The sequence below is a fragment of the Cheilinus undulatus genome, linkage group 19, assembly GCF_018320785.1.
Source record: "Cheilinus undulatus linkage group 19, ASM1832078v1, whole genome shotgun sequence".
In the NCBI taxonomy this organism is placed as follows: Eukaryota; Metazoa; Chordata; class Actinopteri; order Labriformes; family Labridae; genus Cheilinus; species Cheilinus undulatus.
The window spans coordinates 16,776,304-16,789,751 of record NC_054883.1 but is presented as its reverse complement, the minus strand read 5'-3'; the positions used below and the strand labels follow the sequence as shown (position 1 = coordinate 16,789,751).

The following is a 13,448-nucleotide window of genomic DNA, read 5'->3' as shown; positions in this document are numbered from 1 at the left end:
AAAAACAACAAGTCATGTACTGACATGTCTACAGTCACCATGGTTTGCATTATGCAGTTCTATATGTAGTTTATTCCTTGGTAGCTGCAATGCTGTTTTGTTGCTCTGATTAGCCCGTGAAGATATGACAGGCAGAACGTTCATCCAGTCACCCTCTGAGTTTTTTTTCCAAAGGCTCTGCCCTTTCCTAAACGCTGTATATTGAAGGTTTTCAAGATGGATGTGTGAAACAAATCCATCTGGTGTGTCAGGTTATTTCTATGTAGCTTTTGCTGTATAAAAATAATTCTCCTCCAAAACTGTACTTCTCTCGCAGACCAAATATTATTCTCCTCTTGGCCTGCTGCCAAGAAGTATCCCCACATTATGATGCTGCCACAATCGTGCTTCCCAGTGTGGACAATGTGTTTGTGGTGATGTGAAGTGTTTGGTGTCTTGTCTGATGGCCAAAAAGCACCAGTTTGGTGTCATAAGGCCAAAGAAATTTCTTCCACATGACCATGCAGCCTCTCACATGCTTTTTTCAAACTATCATTGAGATTTAATCAGAGTTTTCTTAAATAGTGGCTTTTATGAGTTGCTTGGAGAATTTTTTTTGTCTTCATGGTGCAATGGTAGCCTGGAATACTGATGAACCAGTGACTGGGCCTTCCAGACACAGGTGTCTACACTACAACCACTACAGACTTGAGACATTCACTGCACTTAGGTGACCCCCATTACACTAATTGTGAGACTACTAGCACCAATTAGCTGGACCTGTATTAATTTAGGCCATTCACTATAACGGGGGTGAAGATTTCTGCAGTCACTTATTTCACACCACGTTCAAAATGACAGATGTATGTATAGCTTGAACTTGTATCCAACAATTGCCAGACCCACCAGAGTAACTTCCCACTGTTCCACATTGATTGACAATATATTCACAAATGATATTTTCAGAAAAACAATAAGTGGCTTGTTAATCAGTGACATCAGTGACCAGCCAGTTTTTATGATACATGACAACTCAAAAAAAACAAAGAACAGAATATAGGTGGATCAGAAAAATCATTAAACGCACTAAAAAATGATTTAATGACAAGACTGGGATATATTTTACAAGGGGAGCAATGTAAATAGTGCATATGAAGATTTTTTAGGAATACTCAGAAAATTATATGACAAAAATTGTCCAATTAGAAAAATAAACTGAAATATTCTGATCATTTTTGGATGACAAAGGGATTACAAAATGCCTGAAAGAAGAAGAATACACTTTACAGAGAATTCATGTGATTGAGAACTAAAGGGACAGAAAATAAATATTAAATATTTAAAAATAAAATAACAAATATCATAAGAGCAAGTAAAAGAGGTTATTACTGCAAAATACTAAATGATAACAACAATAATGTAAAAGGAATATGGAGCATACTGAACAATGTAATAAAAACTGGTTTTATACTAGCCAGCTATCCAAAACATTTCATTGTCAGCAACACTAAAAATTATAATATGAATGATGTGGTTGACAGTTTTAATGAATTCTTTGTTAGGGTAGGACCTCATCTGGCAGAAAACATACTGGATCCTTTGCTACCTGAGGATTGGAATGATAAGTAACTGATAAAAATTTGTGTTCAATGTTTCTCACAGCAGTAGATGAAAAGGAAATCATAGATATTGTTATGAAAGGTTAAAATTAAAAATCTACCATCTGTGAGGACATTGACATGGCTACTGAAAAATGGGTAATTGAGGGGATTTCAAAACCATTAACATATATCAGTAACTTATAATTTCAAACCGGTACATTTCCAATCCAGATCCAGATAGATGGGGTTAATATTGAAAGAGTAAATGAAATCAAATTTTCTGGGGTGAAAATAGACGAACAAATCAACTGGAAATCACATATTAAACACATACAAACTAAAGTGTCAAGAAGCATAGCAATAATGAATATAGCCAAACAGGTTTTAGATGACAAATCACTCCACATTCTCTACAGTTCTCTAGTTTTACCGTATCTGAATTACTGTGCTGAGGGTTGGGGTAATGATTATAAAAATATAACACATTCATTATTCATTAAGCAGGAGAGAGCTATGAGTATCATAAAGAAAGCTGGATATCGGGATCACACCAACTCACTTTTCTTACAGTCAAAATTACTCAAATTTACAGATCTTATGGAATTTCAAACAGCCCAAATACTATTCAAAGCAAAAGTAATTTATTACCACGAAGCAGAGGTGTGGACTCGAGTCATGTTACTCTGTCATTTCCAGCAAGACAATAAATTTTCCCACAGAATCTGCATCTCCATTGAATGCATCTATTAATGTCCAATCAGGTTTAAGAACAAACAACGAGGATGTGGATTACATTTCTGTTAGCACCAGACTGCTGGAGAGTGGCAGTCATTAACACCGGGATGCATCAACATGCTGCAGAGGATGATTTCATTTGCATTCGCAAATTACGAGGTCATAAAAAAAAAACCGAATTGCCGTGTTCAAAACCTGCAGCACAAGAATAACAGACGGAGAAGCGACAACTTCAAACTTTGTTTGGCACCTGAAGTTGGGTGTGTGTGTGTGTGTGTGTGAAGTGTGTTTATTTTGGCTTCTGAACAAACTAATGTACTTAATATGTATTTAAGAAATCAGTGTAGGATCAGCAAAGCTTATTTGAATTGTATTCTTTAATAAAAAGCACATGCCTCAAAGTGGTGCACAAGCAAAGAGCAAAAAAATTCAACACTTTCATGTAAGCAGACACAGTTTAAACGAAACAGGTAAACTAAATAAACATAAAAATCTAATCAAAATTGTTTTAAAAACAATAATAATAGCAGTGGATTGTTATTATTATTGTTGTTTTTATTATCCAAAAACTGTGTAATATATTAAATTAGCTTAGATGTAGCAGCTTTCTAATTTTGTATCTCCTTGGTGTAGCTTTTGTGTCTTTTAATTTATTTTTTAATCATAACTAGTGGCTTACACAGTATTTTTTTAGTTTTTTTTTACCCATCACTGTTTTTAATATTTTATATTTCCGTATAATAATAATAAACTTTATTTATAGAGCACTTTTCAAAATCCATGTTATAAAGTGCTTTACGACAAAACAAACCAGTTTATTACTAATATTTACAAAGAGTCAAGCCAGTTACTTTCCTTTCCACCATGTAGAAAAGGAAGACAGACTAATATTGTTACATTGTTAAAAAGGCATCTTATTTGGTAAACAATGCTCGTGACTTGTAAGGACTCGAAAATTTCAAGCCTATGACTTTGGACTTAACTCGACTTGTCTTTACTTGAGACTTGACTCAAGACTTGGGACTTAAGACTTGAGACTTACTTGAGACTTGCAAAACAATGACTTTCTCCCACCTCTGCCACAAACTGTTCAACAGTTGTTCACTGAAAGGGAAGGGGGTTATAATTTAAGGAGAACATTTAGTTTTAGAACAACGATTCTGCGCACAACGGGAAAAAGTTTGTATTTCTGCTTGTGGTGTGAGACCTTGGAACAGTTTGAATGTGGAGCTAAAAGAATGTACAAACATAAATCAGTTCAAAAAGCCATATAAGGGGGTGATTTTCACCAGGTACAGGGATGAGGAATGGGTTTGATTATCACCAGGTGCTTACAGCTTTATCTGTTTTGGTATTTGTTCTTTCCTGTTGATCTTCGGGTTTAAGGATAGTTATAGTCTGTAAATACCTGCTTAAATCCCCAAAATATTGTCTTTTGGTTGTTTAAGCATGTATGAATGGGGTAAAAGGGGGTAGAATGTGTTTTGATACTGATAAACCTGTAAGTGATTATTTTTGATACATATTAATATACAGTTCTTTTTTTGTACAAAGAAGCTTATATAAAAAGTCATATCTTGAATTAGAAAGACTTTTGGCACAACTTAAAGGTTGTTGCTCTAAGTAGCTTATCTATATTTTGTGGAACAATGTTTGAAGTTATCACGCAGAATGAGGTATTGTGGAAATGTAATGTGAACTGTTATAATTTATGGAGAAGGGGTGGAATTAAATACGTTTGTACTTCTTCCCACTGTTTTTCGAACATGCAATCTTGATCATTTAATGTCCTTGTAATTGTTTTGTTTGATCTCTCTCTCCCCAAAGTCTGTATGTGTCTTCAGAGGGCATATGACCATTTTTCATTGTTTTGCCTTTGCATGTTCGAAATAAACTTTACTAAACTAAACTAATGAAAATCAGAGACCATTACTGGTATCTCTAAGCAGGATTTAAAAACTGTATGATAATATATAAAAACGTCATAATCAGGTACAAGCATTACTGTATTTTTGAGAATATCCTTCAGCTCTACTTTTTTCTATTTTGTTGTGTTTGATTGTATCAAGAAGCTTGTTCTGAGATGTGACCAGCATCTGGCTGAAGGGACATCTATTTTTAGATACGGCCATAGGAGTCACATTGTTGTCACACTGTCTGATCACTTTGTCGCGCCCATTCAGTCATACCTGGAGGTCACGCTCCATGACTGAGCTGTCTGAAACACAGCATGAATGTCACAGTCACAGTCTTGAGCCAAGAGAAAAATCCAACTGAAGTTCAAATACTAGAGAACAGATTCCCTTTCCTCCCTGAAACATTTATTTGACATTAATTGAAATGTTCAGAGCCTTCTGCATGAGTCAACATGTCCAGGGGCTGATTGTGTTTTAATGACATGAGACAGCCAGGAGGGGGCAGTGTTGTTTTGGTTATGCAGCATAGGAAGGCACCAGGAAGAAATGTCATTTCTCTCTGTAATATGTAAGTCAATGTCTTTGTCTTCGTCAGGGATTAAAATATCTTTGTGTTTTTACTTTGTTTTCCTTACAATCCTTTACATTTGTAAATGCACCCCCATTATTAATAAACATGATATTATTATAGTCATGTTTTTATCCTACTATTGTTTAAAATAGCCAAAATTAATCAGTGAAAGGAGAGACTGATTTTTGTTGACTGTGCTGTTCTGTTTTCAGTTTCACTGAGTGATTTAAGCTTCCTGAATGCATGCTTTTGTATTTCCTGAGATAATACAGTGACACTCCAATAGCTGTAGCTCTCCCATGCTACAGCTGAAAAGTAACAGTACACACATACAGATGTTCAATGCCGCTGAGCCGTAGCCTTTACAAGTTGGCAGGATCAATATCACTGCAGTAACAAGCAAGCCACTGAGATCCCCTCAGTTTGTACATGTTGTGGATAAGCCTGTGTTAAGCATGCTGTGTTTATTGAACTTGAGTAAATGCCAGTGTCAGTTTAAATGTCAGGCAGCTAATCCGCGTTCACGCTCGATGAATACAGCTGCATGAAGCCATCTGATTATCTGCTCTGTGATGAGAGCTTGTATCATGTATGCTTTGGGTTCATCATATAGTCTCAAGGGGAATTTAGTCACATTAATGCTGAAATACTTGATCATAGTGTTTAATAGTAACTCTGCTTTAATGAGACACTGAAAAATTAGTGACTGACATGCAGGCAGTGTTTGTTCTTCTTTCACGATGATCTAAGGCTTCTTTAATGGCTAAGAGGCCACTTACTTATGAGCATGGCATTATGCAATAGAACATAAATAAACTTATTTGAGACTACCCTGCTCTTGTTTAGCCAAGGTGACCAGTAGTGCTGCACAATTAATCTAATCAGAGTTGTGTCTCATTTTTGCTGGATAAAAGCCTGCAATCGTAGTTTTCAACAAATCTCTGACATGTATCCTGAGGAATCCCAGCCCGCTCTTCTTTGGTTAATCTCTCAAGCTCCTCCAGATTTGATGGCCTTCTGGCATGGACAGGATTCAAGTCAGGGCTTTGTGCAGGCCACTCAATAATGCTCACTTTGGTTTTCTGGAGGTAGTTCTTCAACCAGGAGCGAGGGATGCTTTGGATCGATGTGTTGGAAGACAAAATGACGACCCAGAACCAGTTTTGCTGCTGACTGCTTCAGGTTTTCCTTCAAACTTCACTTATCCTTCTGTCTTTATGATTCCCTCCACCTTTACGAGATTCCCAGTTCCAGATGCACAGAAGCATCCCCACATCATCATACTCCCACCGCCATGTTTCACTGTGGGGACGGTGTTCTTCGGGTGATACACCTCTCCCTTCTTTCTCCAAACATTACCACGCTCTCTCGGGTCAAAGAGCTCTAGTTTAGTCTCATCTGATCAAAGGACATGCTGCAGAATCTTTCTCCAGGTTGTCTGGCTTGAAGGTGGACACCAAACACTGCACATCACCACAAACACACCATCGCCATTGTAAAGCACAGTGGTGGCAGCATCATGCTGTGGGGATGCTTCTCAGCAGCTGGCCCTGAAAGGCTTGTAAAAGTAGAGGGTAAAATGAATGCCACAAATTATCGGAAAATCCTGGAGGACAATGTTATTCAGTTTGCAAAAGAGGTACAGCTTGGGAGAGGATTCATTTTGTGGCAAGACAATGATCCGAAGCGTGCGGTGAAAGCCCCTTAGAAATGGTTAAAGACAACAAGTCCAAGTGTGTGGCTGGACTTGAAAAGAGCTGTTCACGCCCCTCTAAGAAGAATGGAGTAAAATTTCAGTTTCCAGATGTGCAAGACTGACTGAGACCTACCCACACAGAGTTGGTGCATCTATCAGTCCCACTGTGGTTGTATCATCTGCATCCATAGTCCATACAAAATAAAACATGTGATGACTTTTGTTCACATGTTTCTGTAATTCATCTCAAATGTGTTTCAACTGTCCAAAAGAGGACAAAATTCAGAACAAAATGGAAATAATATCATTTAAATCTTTGTATGTATATAGCATCTGAGTCCCAACCTTTCTTCCAGCTGAGATATTTTTTATTTTCTGTGCTTTTATTTCTGGGTATTTTTATTTTTCCAGCTTTTATTTATTCCATCATCTTTTAGCATTGTGAAGATTTCTTCTCATTAAGCTTTAAAGAATGTTGCTCAAGTCAGCCATGGCTCTGGAAGCGTTGCTTAATTTGACAAATAAACCAAGACAAGGGAGTGAGAGCAAATATTAAATATTTTATGCACATGTGGACCAGTGCCACACACCACAGCATCCAGAGCCAAAGACAGTATAATTCTGCTTCTAGAAGGCCATTTGTTCAAACAACACATATTTCAACAAGAGAGCTGTAGAGCCATCTAGTGCAATAAAAATACTGTAAAATTAATCAAATTAATCTCCTCTCCCAAAATGCATTTCAAAGGCTAGCAGTAAGAGAAGTGCATTATTGTGCTGAGCTTGTAACTGTTTGAAAAGCAGAGATAAAAGCCTCTCAGTCGGCCTTCATGGGTGTTTGTCTCACAGACACTATCATATTAGCTCCTCTCCTCATCTTACTTATTATATTCACTTGATGTTTACTTCCTTCCTCATTGTTCTCTACAATGACACTCTGATCGGGTCACATGACAAAGGATTTGATGGACAACCATCAAATACAAGTGAATGTAGCCATGTGATGTCACTACCAAGTGTTACCTGTAGTACAAACATGCTGTTAATAACAAAGCCCAAGTCAAATACAACTCCTATATATAAAAAAAAAAAAAATCATCATTTTCAAACTAATGAGGTTATTTGGCAACAGGTCAGTAACATGGCTGGGTACTAAAGACAGAAAGAATCTCTCAGGAGGGAAAACGGTTCACCAATATGTGAAAAAATGTGTCTTTTAATTGTAGAAAATTTTCACAAAAATGTTCCTCAACATAAAACTGGGAAAACTTTGAGTGTTCCACAATATGCAGCCCATAATATCATAAAAAGACTCAGAGAATCTGGAGAAATCTCAGTGCAAGTGACAAGGCCGAGGGTCATTCTTGGACGCTTGTGATTTTGGGCCCTCAGGTGGCACTGCATTAATAACAGGCATGAATCTGTGCTGGAAATCACTGCATGGGCTCAGGAACACTTCATGAAATCATTGTCTGTCAACACATGCAAATGAGAAGCCATATGTAAATTACAATTAAGAAACGCTGCCGTCTTCTCTGGACCAAAGCTCATTTAAATGGACTGACGAAATGGAAAACTGTTCTGTGGTCAGATGAATCAAATTTAAGATTCTTTTTGGAATCCACAGACGCCATGTTCTGTGGACTTAAGTGGAAAGGGACCATCCAGGTTTTTTATCAGCGCACAGTTCAAAAGCCTACATTTATGACAGAATGGGGTTGCTATGATGTGGTTAGCTTCCACTTTTGGAAAGGCACCATCAATGCTGAAAAGTAGATAGAGGTTGTAGAGCAACATCTAGACAATGTCTTTGTCAGAGAAGGCCTTGCATATTTCAGCAAGACAATGGTAAACCACATACCGCATCCATCACAACAGCATGGCTTCACAGTTGAAGAGTCTGGGTGCTAAATTAACCTGCCTGCAGTCCAAAACTTTCACCAATAGAAAACATTTGCCGTATCATGAAAGGAAAAACACGTCAAAGCAGATCCAAGAGTGTTGAGCAGTCCTGAGATTGGGACAACATTCCTCCCCCAAAACTCCAGCAACTGGTCTCCTCACTTTCCAGATGTTAAGAGAATGTTGTTAAAAGAAGAGGGGATGCTACACAATGGTATACATGGCTCTGTCCTGACTTTTTTGAGATGTGTTGCTATCATCAAATTCAAAAGGAACAAATATTTTCATGAAATGGTAAAATGTCTCAGGTTAGGTTGGTTATGTTCTGTCAAGAAAAAGTATGGGTATGAGATTTTTTTTATTCACATTTGACCCAGTGCTCCAACTTTTTTGGAATTGGTGTTGCAAGTAATGACGCAACTTACTTGCCCTTAGCTGGCATTTGTATTAAAGAAATCAGACAGACAGTAGAATGAAGGGTTTCCTTGGTTTTCATGACAGTAGACACAAGCTGAGTAAGCTCATTTGCACGCCGCTCAGCTGGGCCTCCAGCCTTGTTCGCTGTAGAGGGCGTTGTGGTGGGCGGCATGCTCTGGCTTCACTAGAGTTCAGTTTTTGTTTGGTTAGGTTATGGAAAAAATAATGACTACTTTTATTCAAGTTTGTGTGTGGGTCGGCTGTCAGCATGCATTTCAGTCATGGTACATTTAAGACTATGGGACAGTCCAGTAATATTCAACAGAGCCTAAAGCCATTGTTCATTTGAAAACCAGTGAACAACAAATTTACAGAACAAAAAAATAAACAACCATAAGAGGATCCTCGTGTTTCTTATCATTCCCAGCAATACATATAAAAGATCCAAATGTTAATCCATTAAGGCTGAAATGTTGGGCTACTTTTTTTTAGAGATTTTTGTCTACATATCTTTTAGAACTCCTAAACACCTGAGGAAAAAAAGACAGCGCATTAAAGTCAATGGGAACTGGAACATAACTTGTGAATTTATAATTGAATCCTGATATTTTGACCTGGAAGACAGTTGTGTAGTCCAATCTCTGATTATAACAGGAGTATATTTATGAACACGCATCAAAATGAGGTATGATTAGCAATACTTGTCAGGCTGTAATGAAAATTTAACTCGATGTTTTTGTGTTTGACTTGCAGCTACAGGAGGAGGTTGACGGTCTTGCAGACCGTTTGGAGCAGGCCAACAACGCCTTGAAGGGAGACTGGTCTCGCTGGCAGGACGGCATGAGAAGTGACCTGAAATCAGCATTTATATGTTCTGCTGAGAAGAACGTAGAGTACTATGAGAAGGTGAGTCCAAGTTTTACATTAAAGCATTGAGGTTGAAGCAAAATGTAAGAACAAAGAAACTTCAGTCTTCTCTCTTTTGTGTGGTATTCTTGTGAAAAATCGGACACATCTGATGCATCTCAAAAAAGTAGAATATCATGTAAAAGTATCAACAGGATGATTAGTTGTCATTGATTTTGAGTACAAATACAGTTTTGTAATTTATTTTGTTACCATAGCATTGAAAATATTAGGCATTCAGTATTTGGAGCTGAACTTTTCCTGCAATAAAGAATAAAGTTTGTTCCTGATTTGAGCTCAACATCTATCTGTCTTTATGAGCAGGTGAAGTCTGCGAGGAAATCTTAGACACATTTGAATTGCTCATAGGGACTAATTACACAAGCTTCCCTATTACATGCTTCTTTTTTACTCCAGGAAGAAAATAAACCGACTTCTAGTAATTTTGAGAATCGACACATTATGTAGGAACTAAACACCCAGCTGATTTCATATACTGATGAATCTCAGAGGGGGGATTAAACCGTAAAGAACATGACGGACATATTGTAGAGGGAGAATAGAAAAATGTAACAGAAACACATAGTAACTAAGAGAGAGAGAGAGGGAAGTGGCAGATGCAGTGTAGAAGAGGCAATCCTATATCCAGATTAACAGGCAGGCAGAGCAGCTGAGGCAGCAGGGAATTAAATGTTGAAAAGAACAATGGAGGTAGTTGGGAGACAGAGCCTCACAGTAGGATGAGAATAAGAAGATAAAGCTGTTCCAGTAGCAAACATTCACTCCTCTGTTGGTTTGTTTCAGTCATGTGGGACTCTTAAGCATGCAATTCCGACAGTGATAAGCCTCGATTTACTATAAGTGCATTTAGGTGTTGGAGTCTGAAACTCTGTTGGCTGAATGAAGCCCTCTAGATTTATTCTCCTCTATAAACTGGCCTGCAAGGAGGTTGCTCCTCAGATATACTTGCTTGGGGTTTCAAATGCATTTATTGATCCGATAGACTTGCTCTTAGCAATGCATCCACTGAATAATGTCCGCACTACTTCTGTCATGTTCTTGTCTTTATCAGTGTCCACCTTTGTATTTGGCTGGGAAACAAAGTGTTCCCAAACAGGAGATACTTTAGCTGGGAAGATTCAGGCTATTGCTATCGTTTGCTGTAGTTGTGTGGTTGCCAGGACAGTGTGGGTTGCGCTCCCGTTTTCTCATCTGTGTATGTGCTTTGCTCCATGTCTTTTTTTCTTTCGTACGCATCTGTATATGGTACCAAGGGACTAGTACTGAATTGGTACAGTACAAATATGCAAATCTTTACCCGCCTACTTTTTAGATACTGGTGACACACTGATTCTGCATGCACAGTGCTGTTGACCACTGATAGTGATATTAGAATGAATTTTACTTTAAATTAGCCATAAAATGTGAAAAACCCAACTTTCCATTTTACATTATACCAAGGGAAGTAGCAAGCTTACATGCGTCAGGTCACATGACTTGTGGCCAATCCCAATTCTACCCCTTAACCCTTACCCCTTATCCCCTTACCCCTCAGACCAGAGTGCTAGGGGCTAAGGGTAAAACATTTCCCTAAGACATGAGTAACCACTAGATAGCTGTTAAGTCATCACACATTGCACACTCAGCCGGTGTGTTTGCAAAGCAGTGCAACAAAGTTGGACTTAAAAACAGGGTTCAGTATTATATAGTAGCTAATAGAGATGGGCACAACTTGCAATTATTATTACTCCAGTACTGTTTCATTATTGTCACACTCTGTTTTAAGCTGCAATATTTTAACAGATTTTGCATGAGTGTGCTAGAACTAAAAAAAATTACAAAAAATTAGGAAATAAGTAAAGGTACACAGCAGTGAGCTCTCTCCAGTCAGGCTTTGGCTTTATTAGCACAGCGAGTTGGATTACAGCATCAACGACTGCTTTAGCAATGGTCACTCTAAGGAGACATATGAGTCAAAATGCTAAAGAAAAACAGTAGTAATTAGCATCCATTAGCACATGCCATTGGTGATACCGGTGAAGATAAGCACACTAATAGAAAAAAACTGGTGGCAGGAGAGATGCTAACATTAAGTTTCACATATTAAAGTGCTCAGAGTAGCAGGTTTGGGCCATCTTGTTCATACTACAGATCTCTTTGTTGATTTTCTCCATGTATTTATACAGATAATGGCTGTGGTTCACAAGTGTACACACTGAAAACTCGCTGAACTTTCATCCCTAGAAGACAAAGATTGAATACATGAGAAAACACAACTGTCCTATTTTCTATAATCAATCATAAGTGCAAAAAATACTTAGATTTATGTGCCTCCTTCGTAGTCCATCGTGCCATTTTGCAAGTGAATGTGGTGCATGGTGAGAAATTCATCATACCCCTCGGTTTCAAATGTGGTCCTGAAAAATCTTTGTTTCAAGGGTTGTATAGCCTTTAGCCTTTAGCCCATGCCTCGGATTCAAAAGAGTATTGGGACACCCCTTCACCTGACGTGAAAACACAAAACCAAGGGGAGGGGCTATGATAAGGGCTAAGAAATGGGTCGGTTATGATTTATGTGCATGTACTCATCACATTCACACTTATTCTTAATATTTGTTGTTAGTTTTCTAGTTTCTCTGGCTATTTCATGTGAAATGAAAAATTTGTATTTGCTTAGAAAAATGAAATATTTTTATAAGACATTTTCTACAATAGGCCAAAAATATAGATCATTTAGCTTGCCACAAAGCCTTTCCCTGCAGCCTACCTTTCTTGCATTGTGGCACCATAAAGATAATACACAAAAAAAAATCATAGTATCTGAGCATATGTTTTATTTTTTTGTTTTTGTCTAGGAGTCTGTGCTTGTGTGCATGTCCTTGTCATAATTAGGTTTCGTAGCAGGGGCAGGTCATCTCTCCTGCCCTCTCTCTGACAACGACACTCATTACCCAATGCAAAGCCTGCGGCAAGCAAATGCAATACAACGAATGACTGCTTGTATCCCTGTGTGAAAATATGTGCATAGAAGAAGCCAAAGAACAATTGACTTACGAGGTGAGAAGGAAATTAAAACATTGAGAATGTGGATTTTTCCTGTTCTGTGGGTGCAACGCGAGACACACTCAACAATACAGAGAGATGAGGCTGCTTGTTGAATATTTATGAGTAGTAGCACACATAAATTTAGCTCTTACCTTTGCATATTTAAATAGATGAAATATTAATGATTGTAAGAGGTTCCTAATTTGTGCACTCAGAAGTTAAGAATAGAATATATTTGGTTATTGCTGCATGAGCTGCTCCCTTTTTTCATGAAAATAATATGAACAATAATAAAAACCTAAAAACATGCCACAGAGCCCTCAAGCCACAGCAGTTCTTTTGCACTGTTGTTCAAGGTTATCCAGCTGAAACTCATTCATGCTACCTCTAGGTATGAAAACAGATTTAAACCAGTGGCTCCTAACCTCCCACCTCCACTTACACCCAAGAAAATCTGAGCCCCTCCAAGACCCTCATAAAATAAATATATATTGCTGTCAAAAATCAACATCAACTTTCATTGTTTCATCCAAAGAAACAAATAGGTCTGTAAAAAGTTTTGAAAAGTATTTTACCATGATATGTGCAAAGACAAACTCTCAACCCGTTTTGTTTTTTAAGCCTATTGGCACTACTCTTTTTTCTACCAACACACTCAGACTACTTTAAAATCCAGCCTT

At 37.8% G+C, this 13,448-nt stretch overlaps 1 protein-coding gene across 1 annotated transcript in view; it reads left to right on the top strand.

The window, feature by feature from the left end:
• The window catches only part of snx7 (sorting nexin 7), a 63,818-nt gene that overhangs the window by 19,767 nt on the left and 30,603 nt on the right, over positions 1 to 13,448 (top strand). Inside the window, exon 8 of the mRNA XM_041814272.1 lies at positions 9,571 to 9,723. Coding sequence (XP_041670206.1) covers positions 9,571 to 9,723 — 153 coding nt within the window. The remainder of the gene's footprint in view (positions 1 to 9,570; positions 9,724 to 13,448) is intronic.